Here is a 20,937-nt window from a genome sequence, read left to right on the forward strand (position 1 = left end):
AATTTCTGACCAGTGACTTAATTTGAAAGACTGTACACCTGATATGATAGTTTGGTGGCTGAACTTTTTTTTTTTAACTGCACTGCATTTGTGAACAATCATTGCTTACATACCTCTGATTCTGAAGTAAAATGGTAAAAGGCATTTGGTCAAGAGAGACTTAACTGCCATTTGTACAAGTGCAGTTCATGCACAGTTCCTTCATTTACTCTGTGGTGTAAGTGTGTGGTGGTGGCGCTATGCTTAACTTGCAGCCGTTTTCACCTTCCTTCTTGACCCATATAATGTCAACGCTTCAGTTAAAGGCATTTTTCTAAGGAAACCCATGTGCGTCACATTTTCGTCTGGCAATGTCGTTGCCCGGAAATAGGCACCAAAACAAGAGGGGCGGAGACATACTGGAAAACAGCCGTGCACTACCGATAAGAAAACGCCCCTGAAAGAGAACATCCGGATTGGTCCCAAATGTTTGACAGATAGTTTTTCCAACGAATCACGAAGGAGTAGCTTGTGTAGTGCAATTTCCGCAGATCTGTATAATACTAGTGCCAGAGCAACACTATCACTACAACGAGCCCCAGCCGATCTCTTTCGTGTCATATCGTGTGAAACCGACGCAGCAAAGTATTGCGACAGATTGCGTAACAGACGGGAAGTCAGGTTGTAGAGCAGATAGAGCAAGACAGGAGGGAACGATAAAGATTATTTAGGTAGTTGTGGCTTTTGTGGTGCTTAAGCCACCCAGTAAAGATGTTATTGATCTAGCACAGGCAGTACAAACACATTTCCTTCAGTTTGGTAAGTGGACAGCACGTTTGTTCGCAAGCGACAATATGGCGTTACCTTAGCATCCGGGCTAACGGCGCTCTAATTAATTCGCAATTGTCTGATAAGTCATATTGCCAGCTATAAGCCAATTTACCGACTGTGCTTTTTGAGACAACTGATTAGCACTTTGTTTAATTTAACACATATTAACCACCCTAACGCTAGGTTTGTGAAACGTTGACATTGCTGTTTAAATTTACACGAAGACACTTTTATGTTATCGTATTTCCAGGCATCATCATGGTGCGAGGGAGAGCGTTCCTTCAGCTGCTGCTGTTAACATGGCTCACCTCCGCTCTGCGTGCTGCCGGGGGTCAGTATACACTGCTCTGTTTATACTTCATATCACTCAATTTACTGTCATTACTGCAGGTCAATGGACCTTCTGTTAATAATGCTAAAGACTATACTATCTTTATATATATATATATATATATATATATATATATATATATATACTGTAGTGCAGAGGCAAAGAAAATGAAGAAGTGAGTAAAGGAAGTTAGATCAAAGAACAGGCTTCAGGGAAATGTTCAGATAATCAGCTCTTAAATTGATGAAATGCCCCTTTTAGGTTTACTTCAGCATTTTCTAAAGGAAGTCATTTTTCTATTTTATTTGTTGTTTAAAATGACATGTTTCATTGCAACAGTTGTGTTCCAACAGTGTCAATTCTGTGAAATGTGGATTAAAGATTGGAGGATGCCATTTTCTGAAATTGTCAGTTTGAACTTTTTCAATAGATTTTTGGTTTGTTTTGTTTCACATGTGGTAATAGATTTCAGATTTATTTTAAACATAGATAAGAAAAGGAAGGAATGATAATAGGTAATGGTCACATGTAGAGGAAACCATAATATTATAAATTGGTACCAAAGTATTGAGCACAACAGGATTTCCGTTTGACTCTGAGGTCTTGGTTGGAAGAGAGGAGTTTAGGAGAGACATATAGGAGGAAGTACAGCAAGACTGGACTGTGGACTGAAGAAAATCAACCCTATAATATATTTTATGAACGTGTGTAGTCCAGTAATAACTATAATATTTATAATAAGTAACTGAACCTACATCTTTGCAGCATCTCTGAAAACCAAATTCCACTTTTGTTATGAGCGAGGTCAAGTCGGCAGAATTTGTGTGTGACTTTCTTCTTTTTTCTTTTGTTTTGCTGGACTCTAGGGTATGAGAGATTCGTGGTGACTACGCCGCAAGATGCCATGCTGGAAATCGGGACAAACTTCACTGCTACATGCGTCCTCATCAACACGAGTGAAGCTACAGCAGACGATCTCTACTGGGACAACATGTCTGTGCCCAAAGAACAATACACCAGGATCAACGACTCGGCTCTGAGTGTCACCATCAGCATCACCAGTACAACCCCAGAGTGGTTGATCTGTAAATGCAAGAAACCGTCCTCGCCCTTCGTAACCATTTATCCGGGCAAATTCATGCACGGGATCCGCATGAGGAAAGGCTGTAAGTTCTTCTCAGACATTTCCCCACCTAAATTCCTGTATATTTGTCGACTGTTCTTGCTCTTTTCTGTTCTGTATCCACTAATTTCAGGACTTTAATTGAACTATATGATGCCTACAGTAAATAACATATTCAGTCCACAAACACTAATTTGTGCCAATATCAAACATTTTATGCACCATTTCCCAAAAACAATTCAGCAGTGTTTATCAGTGTAAAAACAGAAATTCTCCACTAAATTTAAAATTAAGTTGACTGTACCAAAGGGTATGTAGTGTAGTCCATCCATTATCCTGCTTCACAGTATCGAGAAAAACTTAGCTTCCTCTGGGTTATCTTCTCTTCTCCCTCCCATCTCATCCATTTCCTCTGCCTTTCCTGGGCCACGGCCTTTGCACAACTTGATGCTTCCAAGGCCCAGCCATTCGTCCCCTGCTGAACTTGCCCCACATAGGGAGATTTGCCAGCATTTTCATTTCCAGATGTTGCGAAGCTGCTGTGTAGCCTCCTCTTGCTGCGCGTCCTTGAGCTAAGACTTGGTAATACTTGTGAGGGCCACTTGCACCCTGAAGAAGTCAAAAATTGTTGTTCCATAGATATTATTTTATCTATGGATATTATTTGGAACAACAATTTTCCAGAGGAGTTAGTAAGGGACTGGGAAATGCATTTGGGAGGTCCAGAGATACAACATGGAGCTCTTTTCTCTCTCTGTTTTTGCCGCCTGGACCAGATGCCAGATGATACTGGCATGTTCCAGACAGTAGGGGAAGCCTGGGATCCCTTCTTTTTGGATTGATATGGTTTCTTTCCAGGAATCCTGACAGCCTGTGAGCCACCGCACTCAAGAAAAAGAAATTCTCTCAACTTTATCGAGACTGATCTGTTAGTATTGGCCAATTTTAGATGAGTCACTTTCTTTTGGCATCAGGATGCCTCCTGCCCTCTGCCAAAAAGGAGCTAGCTCCTGCTCATGCCATCCCACTTTCATGAGCCTTTAGAGGAAACGCAGGACGTGTGGTGCATTTTTACAGCCTGTTTGGAACACTGCCTTCCTTCACTGTGACCTTCCTTTTTTGCTTCTTCAGCAGCACTCTCTCTCTCTCTCTGACTTGGTGCTTGATTTCCTTCTTCCTCCTGGATTATTTGAGGATGGTCGATGTCTTTCTCCTCCTTTCTACCGCTCCAAGTCTTTCAGCTCCGTAGCCGTACATGAGTTTCCCCATCTTTTCCTGCTTCTTCATGGCGGTGCCTCTGAGCTTCTCCAAGAGTTCAATCTTAAAGAAATTAGGGATTAAGTAATCTGATAACTATAACAAAACTTTTTTCTGCTAAATTATAATGAGCAAAAACATGAGGAAAGAGGCGTAAAGACAGGGAAATGGTAGATGTTTAACTAAAACAAAACATTGGACCCTTAAACTTGCCACATGCAATAAACACAGTACTTCTTCTGTAACTTCAATGTTTTGTGATTCCTGTCCTGTATAGTTAATGTGTGTTGATGTTTGCCCTTGGTGACAGATCGGCCCCAAAAGCCAGAAAACCTGTCCTGTACGGCAACCCAGAAGGGGCCGCTCATCTCTCCAAACATCAGCTGCAAATGGGAACCTGGAACACTCGAAAGCAAAGAGTTGCCGACAAAATACACACTGAGTGTCAAAAAGAAGCTGTGAGTGTACCGCCACACTTTACAATGTAACATTTTTGTGTGGGTTTTATTACTAAGGCAGTTTTGAAAAATATTGAAACTAAACACACTATGGCCTCGACAATGTGCTAAGTTATGTTATTCTTTCCTCAACAGCGCGAGTGACACCGTTACTGAGACGACGAAACGGAACAACACTGGCCTTGTAGTGCTGGAAATCTTTCCCCATCACATGGACTTGGATATTTGGGTAAAGGCAGAGAACGAGCTGGGAACGGTTGAATCGGATCATTTGATAGAAGACGCGAACTGGTTTGGTAAGTTAATGCAGCGCCACAACAAGTACATGTGATCTGTTAGTGCCATGTTGGAAAGAAGGCGTTAACTTCAAATTTTATGGACATTATATGTAATATCCAGATTACAAGGATGATTTCTCATGCAATGTCTGTCCCATCATCAGAATGTCCAGACATAATCCAGATAGTGTTGAGCCTTGCATCTCAACTGTGAACATGAATAACTTTCCCTGCAGATGGTTTGACTTAAGCAGTCCCACTTACATGCCCCATTTTAGGCGAAAACTCAATCAGGCCCATAGAGATCACGTTCTGGTGCAAGCTGCAAATGGGCCTTTGTCTACTTGTAGTTATCTAGTTTTTAAAAAATGTACTGTGTCACAGCTGCATTGAAAGTGCTGTGTGTTTTTGCAGTAATGATGAGTGTTTATGTCTGTTCTGCCTTTTTGTTACAGTGAAAACAAACCCTCCAAAAAATGTGAAAGTCATTTCAGAAAAGCTTTTTCCCACCTCCCTTCTGATAAACTGGGGCCGTCCTATTGCCAAAGAATATGTGGAATTAATATATCAAATCAGATACTGCGCCCGTGGATCACAGACGTGGATTGATGTAAGTATATGTTTTACTTAACAGCTCATACAATTCCCCACAGTTGACTTTTGGAGTTGTAGTAGCAGGAAATCCTCCTGAGAATGACTTTATATCCTGTAGGTGTGGTGTCAGTGAGCTAAGCGTGTACAATCCCAGTACCCTGACAATTAATGGAATGCAGCCATCACTGTAATCACTGTTTTATCAGTAATACTATTTATCCTAAATTAACATAGGCAAAGAAGTATCACTAGCCAAACAGTGAGGGGATTTAATGCAAAAACTACTTAATTTACTTTTCTAAATGTCACATGAAGACTACATAAAATATTGAGATATAACTGAGATTTATAAGTAATTGTAGGACTGTGTAAGGCCTAATCCCTAATTTGAGGTGTTGTGATGCAGTATTATTTATATGTGTATTATGTCTCCTTCAGGTTCCGCTTGTGGATACCTCTAAGGACATACAGTCCTTCAGAATCCAATACCTTCATCCAGACACCCTCTATGTCTCTCAGCTGCGCTGCAAACACATTGAGAGGGGCCACTGGAGTGACTGGAGTGTCAACGCTACAGTCAGAACACCAGAGGACAGTAAGTATTCAGTGTATGAATGAGTCAGTATGAGGTCTTTGTAAAGAATGTTGGAGAAAACTATATAAGCTGTACAAGTACAGTCCCTTCACCATTTAAAGACAGATCATTGCAGTATGGTGTGCATATAAACATAGACAGGTCGTCTTACTTGGAGTCCCTTCTTGGAATAATGTGGGCAATATGTCTGCGTCTGGCACTCAGTTGAGATCTAAATACGTATGCATTGTTGCCAATTACCTGGCACATTTTGTGTCATTGTGTGTTACTCAGGAGAACACACAAGCTGTCCACTACAGAGTATAAGACATTTCTATGTAATGTCTGTGTCTGAGTCCCACACTTGTAGCAAAGACTTTCCATATTCAAGATGTTTATTTTTCCCCCCTCATATGATGTGGTGACGGTGAATTCTTACTTAAAACTTAAAAGCATTTGTTCTTCTCCCTTGCTTAGAGCCAGGAACTAAACCGGATTTATGGAGAATCATCACTGCAGCTGACGGCAATAACAAACCTCAAATGGAACTTATTTCCAAGGTAAATTCCCTGATACACACACACACACACAATAGAGCTTGACATTTCAATCTGCGTGGCACGGATTCCGACATCATTTGCAGGATACACATTGGCTCAGAATTTAATGTCAGGCTCAGCCCAGATTGCTGCTCTGTGTGACCCCAACTGTAGGGATGCAGTGTCCTGTTAGTGAAAGTACAATATTTGAGTGAAAGTCAAAATATGTTTTCTCCAGCACTGTTGAGGATCGGGTCAAAGTCAATCAAAACAAATCATTTTACATTTATGGAGGCCAGTGAAGGTCTCATCTAAGTGGAACCACTTTTTCTTTAGAAGACTGTTCCTCATATATCTCAAAATGCAAAGTATTTTAGAGTACTTTGAGAACGCACCAGCATTTTAATTAATGCGTGTTTTCCGTCAAGGTAGAAGTCAAATCACTTGTTGTGTCTGTAAGCAACACTTTAAGTTGTTAAGTCCTGCTCTCAGAGCCTCCCAGACAGGCATGGTTTCAGATGTTGATAATTTCTTCTTCTAGATAAGATTACAAAGATGATTGTGTCATTAGAGCAGCAAAGTTTGAAGAATTTGGGATTGTTTTAGTTGTGTAGTCTTAGCTTAGAAGATCTCTTAGGCCACCTGTTCAACTGGCATCACTTACCATGACTACATTCAGTCATGTATTTGCTCATATCTATGTGGTTATTCTTCAGGACACACCTGAGCTGCCACAACTACTACTATGTTCATGCTGCTACTAGAAGAACAAGCAGTTAGATCACGTGTGCATCGTCAATTTCAATTCTTAAAGTGACTCTGCCCTTTCAGGATCCTGTGCTCTCCAATGGAAAGATAACGCAGTTTCATGTCGAGATTCAGTGGAGCGGGAGAGAAGTGCACGAGAATGTCTCCGTCAACAGCTTGGAGACGGATGACGACATGGGTCATAAGAAGATCACAAGCCTCAAACAGATCAACCTGCCTGACAAGGAAGCTGTTAGGGTCGAAGTCATCGCCTACAATTCCGAGGGGGCGTCCCCCAAGGCTTTGTTAATGATCCCAAGAAGATCAGACGGTAGGTGACCACTGAGCCAGAATCTAAAAGACGTGATGAACATATTACTACAAGCTACCATTGGGTGACATGTTGTATTGCAGTTTGCTCTCATGGTCACAGGTTCTTATCTATCACTCAGTCCCTCCAGGATTTCATAATTCCGTTGTGATCCTGAATTTTGTTGCAAATTTTACTTTTTCCATTATTTACAGCTTTTACTATTTTTATTTGGATCCATTAATTAAAGTTTAAATACGTCTAAATGGCAAACAAACACAAATAATATCTATGGAACAACAATTTTCTTGTCAATCAGCATTACACATTCTGACACGTAATTAACATTCAAATCATCATCTAACGTTAATGTGAGCTAGTTCAGACAAACAAATCTGACGAGCTCTGTCGGCATGGCGATGTTTACGAAAGCCAGACAGATTTAAACATTGCACCATTAGATTTTAATGCCCAGAGTCTGGCGAAGGTGCTGTGGGGGTGACTTCAATCACTGAATGCACTTAAGGAGCAGCCGCGAATGTGCCAGTCTGCTCCGTGAGGAATGAGTCTCTCAGCTTCCACTCACACGGTTTTGGTGAAATGGGAAAAGCATGCAGCATCACAGCAGAAATTGTAGCGTGTTGTTGAATTTGCATAAAACTCTGCGATGACAGAATTGTGAAAAGCTGGAGGGACTGATAAATTATGGATAGATGTAGATATGTGTTTTTTGCACGACGGAGCCCAACTATTAAAGTCAAATCTTCGCCTTTTGGAATTTGAGAATACAGTGTTTTTTACATTGAAGGTTTTTAGCGAGGTAACTCTAAATGAATGAGATTTATGAATAATTTAGTGAATATACGGAACATTATTTTCTGCAAGGCTATATATGAGTCAGACTCTGTAGTGTCTTTGTGTAGAAACCCCAGTGAAGAATTCAAGTGGGAATTCCTTCAGTAATGTGAATTCTGAACACACAAGCATGACATCTAATTATTTGTTTGTGTCACAGAGTTTCCTCCAGTGGAAAACCTGACGGTGTGGACCCAGAGTGGGCAACTGCAGCTGTCATGGAGACCCCCCAACATCCCAGCACGAACAAGTGCAACAGAGTATGTGGTGGAGTGGGCCAGTGCCGTGCAGATGGACTGGCAGAGGGAACATGGGAATGTCACACACTCTGCTATTAAAGGTAAGTTAAAACTTCAAGATGATAACAGAAAACACAGATTCAAAGTAATTGGTTTATTCATCCAAGTTTAATGCAAACATTCTTGTAATACTCTGTTTCCAAACTAGGCAACCTTGAGAGGTATAAGTGCTACAACATATCTGTATACCCAATATACTCTGGAAGAATTGGGAAGCCAGCTACTGTAAAAGCCTTTCTGGAAGAAGGAGGTAAGACGTGACTGTGATCACACTGATCTGCTACAGCGTTTAAGATGTGTATCTCTGTATCTGTGTCAGACTGTATTATGCCGAGTTTGATGCACGTCAGATTCTGAGATGTCTGGCTGAATGTAAAGCTGTGATGATGAGGAAAGGATTGGTCTGTGTTTCATTCATAAAGCCACATTTAGTGAGTACTTGAGGAGAAATTGCCTCACACCAACCTTGTTTTTCCACTATTCCTCCATTTTTGTTTATTACCTGAAAGAGCAACAGCTCATAAGCATGGCTTTCATCCAGCACAACCCTTGAAGGAAGGTTTTGGTAATGTTACCCCGGTGCTCTATTTAACACAAGGCTTTATGAATGAGCTGAAATGACTGAAATGATATACTTAGCAAAGTGTTATGATGTGACTGTGATTCCTTTCTGAATTAGCCTCACTGGCTCATGCACACCAGATATTTGGTGAGCTCTCCATGTGATCTTCAAACTGTTTGCACGTCTTTTGGATAGTTACAAAGGCTGATTGGTCGTCCTGTAATCGCGTCTCTCTCAGAGGGAAGAAAATGTGTTGCAGTGCCCCTAAAGCAAGATGTGTCCTGATCAATGTCTACTTTCAATAATCCTGCAGCCCCATTGGAAGGCCCCTCTGTGAGAGTAGATGGGAAACCAGGGCGCAACGAGGCTCTGCTGGTGTGGGAGGAGATTCCCCAGGACAAACGAAGAGGCTTCATCAAAAACTACACCATATTCATTTCAAGTGGGGGCGACTTGCACTTGCATCGTACGTACCATCACATGTCCTCAATATGTTTTCACCTTTTGTGTGTTGGATTGCATCAGTCATTGTCCTGCGAGTTTGAGGAAAGCTCATCTTAACAGACGGTTTCTGTCTTTGTGTGATTTCCAGCCATAACAGTGCCGGCTAACACCTCATCGTACCTCCTGAAGTCGTTGTCTAGCGACACCAAGTATGACACGTGGATCAGGGCCTCAACGGTCAAAGGCTCAGCCAGTGGCAACAACCACACCTTCAGCACGCTGAAATACGGTGAGTGAGCCGCTTTGTATTAAAGTCAATCCGGGGCTGTATCCCCTGATCAAAAATGCATGTGAGTCAGCTGCAGCTTCAGACATCGCCTAGAGTTCAGGGCAATGACATTTTGTGTTAAGCTGAGACGGGATTCAGACAGGTACGTCCTGAAAGCTCCTGAAATGTCATTTGTGTTTTTGCCTTCAGCGCCTGGAGAGATCGAAGCCAACGTGGTGGGAGTTTGCTTCGGTTTCCTGTTTATCGTCCTGCTGGCTGTGATTCTCTGCATCTGCAAACGAGATTCGTAAGTGACATTAATCTGAATGATTGTCAGTCTCAGGATACGCAGGTGTTACATCCTCATCTGTGCTTTCTGAGGTGATGCTTCATATGTGGCAGGAATCATTCATCTGATATCATTTACAGGATCAAGAAGAACTTTTGGCCCCAGATCCCAAACCCTGGAAACAGCAGCATCGGTGCTTGGTCTCCCGATTACCCCTCAAAGGTACGGAGTAATAATGTCATCATTTATAACAAACAGTTTGATGTTTGACAGTGATAAAGATTTATGGGCAACAATTCGCTATACAACTCCTTTTCTATTTCTCCTGGCCATAGCTCCTACCATCAAGCAAATGCATGCAGAGAGGTCATTCTTCAAAGTCTACATGCCTGAATGAATGTATTTACAATTGCATAATCTAAATCTGTTCCTCTGTAAACCCCAGCCGGTGCCTACTTCAGTCACATGAAGGTGTACACATGATGATGATGTATTGACTTAATCACTGTATAATTGAAAGTGCATGTAAATGAACTAAGTGAGGAAATGAAGATGAGAGCAGGCAGAAGTAGCGGTGAGACAGACGGGTGAAGGCCGCTCCATATGTCAACGCATCCCAGATAATGTTAACAACAAGGGGACCTAAACTGTTAATGAGAATCAACTGAATTCAATTGAAGCATGTTGTACCGATGCTTACAGAGGTCAGTGTGAACAGTGTGTGCTGTAAATAATGACAAGCCTCAGCAAGAAGACGTTAATATGACAAATGTGGGTACTGACTTGCATGTTTGTGCCAAAGGATTCTTCATCTGGTATATGAAAGCACTTTCCTGTGTTATTTGCCTGAGGTGCGACTCTTATTCTGTCTTCCATTTGCTGTCTTTCACAGGCACACACACCTAAGGAAAACACCCCGGCTGGTGTTAGTGTGGTTGAAGTGGATGTGTTTGATGATAAGTCTGTCTTTGAGGAGGATAAAGCCAACTCGCCTCTGAAGAAGGATAAATACCTGTCTGAGGAGCACAGCAGCGGCATCGGAGGCTCCTCTTGCATGTCCTCTCCTCGCCAGAGTGTCTCCGACAGCGACGAGGGCGGGGACATTGGTGAAACCACGGCCAGCACGGTTCAGTACTCCTCAGTGGTCGCCTCCAGCGGCTACAAGGGTCAGACCCCGATCTGCCCGCCCCCCCAGCGCCAACAGGCCACCTTCTCCCGCTCCGAGTCGACACAGCCCCTGCTGGACTCTGAGGAGAACCCGGAGTCGTCGGGGCAGGAAGGCAGCAGACAGTCTCAGCGTTTCCCCCGAAACCCCTGCTTCAGAGACTCGGCGGGGAACGAAGACGGCCCCAACTCCGCAGACTTCGATCAGGTGGAGATTGTGGAGCAGAAGGGGCAAGAGTCTGGGAGCTTCTGCCCCCTGGAAGAGGACTCTCAGCAGACTCCGCCCACAGAGGACCAGTCGCTTCATTGGCTGCAAGAGGCCGCCATCTCCAGCTACATGCCTCAGCTGGGCGGCTACAGACAGCAGTGAGAAATGAGAAGGGACTTTTCAATTGATGTTAATCCTTTTGTGCCTTTTTGTAATGTCAACTATTCATTTCACGTATTCCAAAACAGGTAAGACAACTCAAATCTGTTCTGCACTTAACCAAACGTTTTGAAAGGCTTACACACTTGCTTTTAATGCGCAACGGGATTCAGAGCTTGTAGCCACAGCTTTGCTAGCTTGTAATTAAATGGGCGAACTAAGTAGCCATTGTGCATACATTAATATTATTGTGCTGTGTACAAACATACCAAGAGTAACAACATGAATGTGAAGTCTTCGAGATTAGCAAGGCCAAATTAGATTTCTTTTTTTTTTTAAATGTGTCACTTACTGTATATTATGTGTGTATGTGGCATTAGTGTGTGTGCAGCGGGATGAATCTGCCCTCTCTGCTTTGTGTGTATGGTCCAAATCGTTATAACATAGGAGTTCATAACCCAGGTATTATGCAAATGTAGAGTATGTTTTGGCTTTAACATACCTACATACTGAGCATTGCACATGACATGCTGACATGAACATACGACGTCAACTTCAATACTGACTGTCACTTTCTTTGATTAAGTAATGTTTCGCTGCCCTTTCGTCTGTCGAAGTTGTTGGCGCTGCTAGAAGGCTTTTACTTTGAAGCCTTTGCAGGAAATGCAGTGTGGACCTTAAGATTTGCAACCCAACAGTATGTACATGATGTATGAAAATATGCCTTTGTAAAAATACGGTCCTTCACTTTATGTTTATTGTTTATTGAGACAAGCCGCATCCCTCGTCGCCATGTTTGGCTGTCGCCCCCTAGTTGCAGAGAGTTGTGTATCCTGATGTTCACACAGACATGGCGATGCTGAAAGCGCTGCATTGGTTCAACTGTAGGCTTGTTTGTGGTTTAACCTTTTTTTCCTTTTGATTTCATGTTGACAAATGAGGCTGCAGACTGATGGCCTCGTGCGGTCCAGGGATAGTGAATGTAGAATGAAAAGGAGTGTTTCGTTACCTTTTGTTTTAACACTAATTTCAGTGTGGAAGACGTCCAGTATTTTCACTACGTGCATGCAAAGTGTAGGGATTCCTCTGTGTTGCATGACCTGTAAAGAATTCAAAAAAAGGGGGGGGGAGATAATAAGGAAAAGAAATGTATGATGCAATAAATGTTTCAACTAGTATTGTGACTCGAGAGCAGTTTTTGGGAAGCTTCAAATGTACCGCACCTTGTTTGGTTGATGTGTACACCCAACAAGGTAGGTGTGACAGTGGGCCTAGTTCCTGCCCCAGGGGTGCACCCAGCAGCACAGAGGTGTACTTTACAAAGCCATTCAAACAACTATGCCATAGTCAGTGTTTACCATGGTGACTATGATACCATATGGTCGCTATGGTAACTAGCAAACACCAAACAGCGAACCATTAAAAACAAGTCAATACTACTTTACCATTATGATATAATACACCAAAAGGAGGAATGATTTTTTTTTTTATTGTCATGTTTTGTTTTTTTGTATTAACTGCATCCATCGCATTCTTTAACTATAAGATAATTATAAAATATGAGATATGATCATCAGTATTTAGACCAACAAGAGAATTGTAGATTATTACATGAATGACACCGGCTTCTATCAGGCTCATTCACATGTGTTAACATTCAATTTGCTCACACGCACACTCACTATACTGTTGGTTTTGTATGTATACTGCAATTAAAATCAAATTAACAATAAACTGTGTACATTAACCGAATAAATATGATTGCAGCTATCCATACATATATTAAAATGGGAATAAACGGCCCACTTAATACGTAAATGCATGTGGAGGTATGCTGAGTAATCTAATGTAGATCTTCATTCCATGTTGATTTAAGAGGGTTTCAATCTCAGTGTGATGTTAAATATGATGACATTTTTAAAGAAACCTTCTCCCTAATTCGATACGCATCAAGTTCTAGTGTGTGTGCAGACCTAGATGATGTAATTCTCAAATCAAACTGTTCACGTATGTAAGAGCTAGACAGATTAACACTACATGTACTTCTTCACCTTGTCGACTCCTGGTATGATTAATAGCGATGTGTAATTTCGGAGAATCCTATTAATTCCTAGGATATGTCTTGCATTTTTATAGAGCTTGGCAGGGCAGATGGGGAGGATATAAAAATTCCAATTCATAATTCCTACGCAGGAAACAGTTCATCCGTTTCCCATGATTTATAATTCGTTCCCTTGTTTAGTTTAATTTGTCAGCACAATCGCTTCAACTCTTATTCATATTATAATCAAGACACAAGTAAGTGCCACGTGTTTTCTACAGGCCTGTTTATGAGGCTTTATTTAGGGTTAGATGAGAGATATGAGGGCACTGTAGCATCATTTCAAAGGGATTCTGAGGTTGAACACAATAAGGAAACACTGTAGAAGACACTGACTGTGAAATTAACCAACTGCACCGTTTGGAGAGATTGATACAAATCTAGGTAATGTTCCATTTAATAAATCCAGGGAATTCATTGGAACATCTTAAAATAAACAATCTTGTGTGCACAAAATAAGCAAAACGTGTAAAGGAAGTCGTGAGTTAAGTCTCATCCATGCAGGTTTCCTCTTTCGGTACCCAGCAAGGCTCCATACATGTTTGCCTCCGTTGCAGTGCAGAGGGAAACACACACAGTGCACTTAAATGAGCTGATTGTCTAAACTGGAATGAAATCGACGACTGCAGTGAGAAAATAACAAATAGCATGTTGTGTTTTTTCAGAGTAGCTGTGAGTGACTGAGCTTACATTGCAGTGCCATGATGCTGTGTGTCTGTGTGTGTGAAACCCACAGGCACCACAGTTAACGTGTCTCTTTAACTGAGGTATTCTCAGGACGGGAGGGGGGGAGGGGGGTGGATGGGTTCATCGGGTTCGTATAGTATTGGACGCCTCCTCCCATTTCAGGTTGCCTTCTTCTCTGGCTGCCGTGGCAAAATTTGCGGTGTCTGTGAGGCAAATAGGTGATGGATAGAATGTCGTGCAAGTTAGCGGTGGATATAGCAGCCAACAATCGAGCTTGACCTTTAATCGGGACACAGAAACTCGATCAGCTGATGACTCAAAAAAAAAACCAAGCTGCCATTTTCAGGTCATTCGAGGCATCTTGCTAACTTGTGCTGTTCCATGCCAGGTGCTGCATGAATAATCTTACTTTTCCATCTATTAGTCGCCTATTGGGATGGGGGAATCGCTTTGTCCTGTGCTGTGTGGCTGTGGAATATAAATCATGATGGCTGATGGATGTTGCAGAGGGATGGAAAGAGGCAGGGGTAAGCTTGCATCAGATTCTATGCCGAGACCCACTTATGCTCAGCAGTATGTCCAGACGGGCTCACAGCAACAGCAGCAGCAACAACAGCAGCAGCAGGGCAATGACATCCAAGAGCTAGCCTCCAAACGTGTTGACATCCAGAAGAAACGCTTCTATCTGGATGTCAAGCAGAGCGTACGGGGACGCTTCCTTAAAATAGCCGAGGTGTGGATCGGGAGAGGTCGTCATGATAACATCAGGAAGAGCAAGCTGACTCTGTCTATGTCAATGGCTCCGGCTCTCCGCTACTGTTTGGGAGACTTCATAGATTATTACGCTCGTATCGGGCTGAGGGGGGGCATGGCGCCGCTGCAAGCCGAGGCAGAGCACAGCAGCAACGGCCAGGGCCGCCCGCATGACTCCCGCAGGAGAGCGCAGGAGCAGCAGCAGCAGCAGCAGCACGCAGCTCTGTCTCCCACCGGCTCTGCGGTATCCGAGGATCATGCCCACCGCGTCCTGAAGAGCGACTTCATCGAGAGGGACAACCGAAAGTACTACCTGGATCTGAAAGAGAACCAGAGAGGAAGGTTCCTGCGCATTAGGCAGACTGTCAGTAAAGGACACGGCACCATGGGCTACTACGGCCAGGGCATCGAGCAGACCATCGTGCTGCCTGCCCAGGGGCTCATCGAGTTCAGAGACGCGCTGTCACAGCTGATTGAAGACTACGGGGACGAAGAGAACGACGAGCGCGGACGATCTGGATCCAGGAACCAGGAGGAGAACCCCGAGCTTCCGGAGGCAGCATCTTTCCGGGTGGACAACAAGAGGTTTTACTTTGACGTGGGTTCTAACCGGTATGGCGTGTTTTTAAAAATTAGCGAAGTGCGACAGCCGTACAGAAACACCATCACGGTTCCCCTCAAAGCCTGGGCGAGATTCGGAGAGAATTTCATCCGGTACGAAGAAGAGATGCGGCGGATATTCACCTGTCACAAAGAGAAGAGGACAGAGGCTCGCCAGGACAGCGAGGAGCAGGAGGACTGACCTTGGGCAGCTGGAGATGTGAGATGCTGTGTGTGAATCCAAATCAAAGGTCAAAGGTGACAGTAAGCAGACATACTGTCCTTCATTAACGTGCTGACAGGAAATGGGGGCATTGTGACTCACCTGCCAAGGGCTGGTTGACTCAAATATGAACTTGCCAAGAAGTAATTCATAGCTTATGGCCTCGATTTGTTTAAGTGGGAAAATCTTACTCTTTTAATTTTTGTGCTCTCGAATTTAGGGCCGGCCCCCCCAAAAAATTGCCCCCCCCCCCCCCCCCCCCCCAAAAGAGAAATTTTTTAAAACATTTTAACAATCGTGACAATGGTGACACAACAAACACACATTATAAAGCAATTTTTAAAAAAGGAAATTAATTGAAATGTGCTTAATATTGAAGAAAAAAATCACAAGTTCAGCTATTTTTCCTTCTGACTTGCAAGATACGTCCAGAAATATAACAATAACTCAGAAAATAGTTTTTACTGTGATAAATGATTAAATTATGACAAAATTGTCTGAGAGGACAGTTATGACGTTCTCATTGGTGGGGCCCCCTGCTGGTAATGGAACCCTAAACAGCTGATAAGGTCAGCTGTGGCTTTAAACTATGGTCCAATACATCGATTTACCATGATACCTGATATAAAACTTTATCATTCATATTCAAAAGAGCGCATTTTGAAGCATTCACACATGCACACACATACTCACACACACACATACACTATACTGTTAATGTAGCTGTGCAGAAGCTGCTGCTACGACACAGCCGCATGAGTGACACTGCAACATAAGATGCAGGTTTCCTCGTCCATTCCTGTGACATCATTGCACAGCTCGTCCTGCTGAGAAGGGGAAGGAAGATGGAAACGTGAAAAATTCAATTCAATCAATTCAATACTTCTTCTTTTCTTTCTTTTTTTGAACAAGTTTTCTTCTTAAGGCAATTGCTTGACATCTCAAGGCCATATCCATTATGGAAGGCAAAGACACAAGGAAGAAGATGAGAGATGAAATTAATGTAGTGTGGCGATTTGTTTTATGTGCAATGCATCGTCATCATTGGCTGTATAGTATGAGCAAGCACACAAGAACAGGTAGAGTCCAGCCTGGAAGATGGAGAATAACGCACTTGCTGCCCTGATGAACTTGATGATGCTGTACAATTCGTCTCTATGTACAAGGACATAGACAGCTCTCATTGGGTAAGCCTTCAGACTGGACCTGCCTCTATTTTTTTTTTTTTTTTTAACCCGTATCCTATAGAAACATGCCCATACCAACACAGCTCTTTGTACCGAGTAGATCTTGTTCTGTTATTAGTGTGAAAGCCTCAATCAGCCTTCCAGAAAGCCACTATCCTGCTTTGACTTGAGTCATGAGCACATGACTGTCATAATTACAATTCGGATTCATTTCATTCATTCAATTTGGTTTCATTCAATCCATGCAAGTATTGGTACCATATGGTTTAGCATTTGTGGCTGACTCAGTAACGTATAACTTGTAATATCTTTAACTAAAGAAAAAGAATAGATATGAGAAGATAAGATGTCTTGTGCCATGGATAAATGGTTAAGACAGAAAAGAGAAATTATAAACAGCTCCGATTAAAAACTCATTGATGAAGGAAAGGTATTTAACATGTTCTACTGAGCACTTAAGAGATGTTCATGTAATTGTAGTATCGCCTTATTTTCAAAAGCTGCTCTTAAAGACACAAACACAGTGAACATAGTGATGCCTTTACAATGTTGTGGACACTTGAAACATTGACATATATTTTATAACTATTGCTATTCGACCTTTACACAAAGATAGGACATCAAACAAGTTCTTTATTTACTAATACAAATGAGACAAATAGCTCTATAATTCCCTTAATTGATTCATTTAATTTCAAAATCATTTTTGACAATCTGTGGTGCTATATACATTTTTTCTATTTGTCATAGAAATGTGTTGTTTCCCAATGCAGGACAGCTTATATACATACATACATATACGTCTCTTTGATGTCTTCAAAATGGCAGCCACAAACATAGTAGTCAAGATAGAATGGAATGCCTAATCTCAAAGAGAGGTTATAGTACATTTATGTCTATGAAAACCTCTGCGATCAATGATCCATGGTAGCACAGAAAGGGCTCAACATCCTGCTCAAACAGGGCTTCAGCAGTTATGTGTATGTTACCAATTTGCTCTGTTTCTGCAGAATCTTGTATTTTACCTTTCCTGGTATCTATTGTCTTAAAAGTGTCTCTTTAATGTGTCCTCTTTTTTGGCCATGAATTCAAGGGTAAGAAGCCCAAAAATCCATCATGCTTCTTTTCCATAAGAGTTTATTGGACTGGTTGCTGTAAGACAAAGGGCCCGATTCAGACTATGAGTAAGTTATTGTGCTCTGCAGATTCCAAATTCTGGAGTGAGTATGGTGAGACAAGGTTCTATTTGATTCTATTAAAGACAACGAGGTGATGAATATTCAGTTATATCAACGTGTGCCCACACCTATAAGGCTTTTTTACACACTGGGGCAAACCAACCCCAGGATATGAAATACCAAGGGCTAACATCATCCTACACATACAGGGATAAAACATAAAGCATGGCGTGTGGCTATAGTTTGTATAACAGAGTGACACAGAGCAGAGAGGTGAAGATAATTTTATGAAGAAGAAGAGATCAGATCAATATTTTATTTAAATAAACTGATTAATCAACTGAGAGGGCTTGGTTAGCAGATGTATTATACATTAATACCTGCAAACCAAAAACATCACCTGGATTTTATTTGGTTATAATTTACTGTCAGAATGAAAATTTAATGATGAAGATTGCTGATTTTTTAAAAGAAATTTGTGTCATTCACTGACATCTTGCAGTTGCTTTCCATCTAGTTAAGATGTCACCTCCTTTTCTCTCTATTTATCTTTTTTAATTGAATGTTTAGTTTGTCCATTTTTCAATTCTCAACTTCACAAAAATGTAATCACAAAAAAATCAAAAGTTAGTTCGATTGCTTATGTGGCCAAGCATGTACTGTATGTTAAGGTGTAGAGATTGTTGACATAATTTACGGCACGATACACTAACATTTAACATCAGTCTATTTTCTGTCTGCCAGTTCATTGACTAATCAGCTAATAGTTTGAGCAGTAAGTGAGATTATAGTGGCTGTGCACCTTTGTCATCATGCAGAGCTCGCTGACACAGCGAAAACATGATCTCACTTAGCTGTTGACTACTGCAGTTCTTAAATTAAGATTTAGGAAAACATGCTCCTCAAATACTGTACACATCCAGGGCAAAATTACATCCTGGACACCTCCAAACATGACAGACACCATCTGTGTAATGTGGCCAAGGAAAATAGACTGGTTGTGAGGTGTCCACAGAAATGTCGTTCAGTCTACAGTTCAACTACTGTACAAGTCCAGATGTCACACAGGCTTTGCACTGCAACATTACACTGTGACCACACAGAATTATTGAATTTGATCGGCTGGCAGGTAAACATATTGACTTAATGATCTCAAACCTCTTATTCAGGTGTGGGTTCTAAATAAGTGAACCAACTCTAATTATAGCAACAACTGAGCTGAACCAAACAAACAAAGAATAATGCTCAGAAACTAAATAAATTATGAAATGGATAGATTTCACATCCTCTATCATGCTGCGTGCTTTAATCACCATACATGTTTTACTTTCAAAGTCAGTCCTGATCGTAACACCAGCCAAGGGAAGATTTCACAATATTTATTATTTATTTTGGTCTCATGTTGTAAGCATTCCGATTCCTCCTTGTGCGTTACTACTCTTTATCCAAATGGTGCCACACTTCTAGCTATGTAATCTTAAAAGCTAATGTATTTGTCCTTGTCATAACTGAAATAACAGCCTAGTGAACCCGCCATCCTAACAGCAACAACTCAGACCATCTGAATCAGGCCCTACAGCTCAGCATCACGTAATGATACACTGAAATGTTCAAGTTATGAGTTATGATGAATTAAAGAATTGGTTGTGATAGAAAAGAAAGAGCTAAGTGAGTTGACTAGTTAAGAAAAATCAGTGTTAGGAGGATTTGAGTTTTTTATTGTACTTGTTATCGTGTCTGGCATGAACTTAAACGATTCTTGTTATGATGAATACCAGTATCTATAAAGCAGAAGCATCATTTTAAGCACTATTTTTGTTAAGATTATGAGGAAAATACATGCAATACAATTCTTTTTGTCCCTTATTGGTCAATCTAAATAATTAAATTTTATCTAAGTCAATAAATAAACCTACTATATTTTGAGTATGAATTCCTTAATGGTGCAATCGCCCTAAATAGCACTTTACTTAAAACCTGCACTTTCATTCTGCTGCTTCATAATCAGCCAATGTGGAGGGACCATTGATATTCATGCCTTTGGTGTAAAGTGACAATCACACATCCTTGGTTATATAATCAGAGGAGCTGCAGTTAAAGATGACACTGGCCATGGTAAACAATATATTTGTCTCAGTGTTTGACCCTTTCCAATGATACTCTTGCGTGATTGGCTTTTCTTCGTATTATGTACAAATTCACTGGAGTTTGACATCTGTTACTTCTTCAGACGTTGATTTGGGCTTAATTCACTGAGTTTCATGAGATTCACAACTTAATTCTTTCTGATTTTGTGTGTTTGTGTTTATAGTTGATGAATTTCAGGGTCTCAGTGATGGATCCTTGAAGAACTCCAATGTTTTACTTCAGATATTCAGATTTCTCCTCCCTCATGTTGCTGAAAATTCTTTTTAAAGATTGAATAGCAAATAAATAAATAGATAAATAAAACATCTAAAAGAGGAATTTACCCACCATAATAATAATTATAAAAATATTAGTATTTCTTTGTCAAGTATTTTAAAATGCTTTGTGTTATTCATGATAATGTTAGTTATTTACACAATATAAAAGTGGGCATTTGACATATTCATAACTGATTTGCTTTTATTTCCCTTAAGACATACTGGTGCTTTGCGTGTTTTAGCTCATTACCTACAAATCATGTAATTTACAAGACTGCTGGCAAAACTGAAAATACGTGTAGCATGTTGATTACTGTCATGGTAAAAAAAAAGAAAAAAGAAGAAGTGTGTTGACATGAAGCCAATGGCTGCCTTGAAGTTTGGAAATCAGTCTAAAAACTGTTGGTTTGTTAAGGGTTCAGCAATAATATAACAAAATCGGCATTGTGAGGTTAATGTGCTAAAACATAGAAAACTGCTGGTTTGGTCCTTTATGGTTTGTGAGTTATATGATATATATATATGTGATGTTCC

General features: G+C 41.2%; 2 protein-coding genes across 2 annotated transcripts; both read left to right on the forward strand.

Annotated features, from left to right (window-relative positions):
* The first annotated feature begins 607 nt into the window (after positions 1–607).
* Positions 608–12,266, forward strand: il6st (interleukin 6 cytokine family signal transduce). Its single transcript, XM_076163784.1, has 16 exons — positions 608–798; positions 1,061–1,141; positions 2,008–2,307; positions 3,832–3,979; positions 4,115–4,275; positions 4,713–4,867; positions 5,290–5,446; positions 5,903–5,985; positions 6,796–7,042; positions 8,037–8,216; positions 8,324–8,425; positions 9,051–9,203; positions 9,330–9,470; positions 9,660–9,756; positions 9,879–9,960; positions 10,631–12,266. The coding sequence occupies exons 2-16, from the start codon at positions 1,069–1,071 to the stop codon at positions 11,270–11,272; spliced, it is 2,721 nt and encodes a 906-aa protein (XP_076019899.1). The 5' UTR covers positions 608–798; positions 1,061–1,068; the 3' UTR covers positions 11,273–12,266.
* Positions 12,267–14,541: 2,275 nt separating this feature from the next.
* On the forward strand, positions 14,542–15,829 carry purg (purine-rich element binding protein G). The gene has a single exon (XM_076164159.1). The coding sequence runs from the start codon at positions 14,542–14,544 to the stop codon at positions 15,610–15,612; it is 1,071 nt and encodes a 356-aa protein (XP_076020274.1). The 3' UTR covers positions 15,613–15,829.
* The last annotated feature ends 5,108 nt before the right edge of the window (positions 15,830–20,937 follow it).

Source organism: Genypterus blacodes, unplaced genomic scaffold (assembly GCF_046128005.1).
Source record: "Genypterus blacodes isolate CSIRO-AG114 ecotype Tasmania unplaced genomic scaffold, CSIRO-AGI_Gbla_v1 ptg000133l_1, whole genome shotgun sequence".
In the NCBI taxonomy this organism is placed as follows: Eukaryota; Metazoa; Chordata; class Actinopteri; order Ophidiiformes; family Ophidiidae; genus Genypterus; species Genypterus blacodes.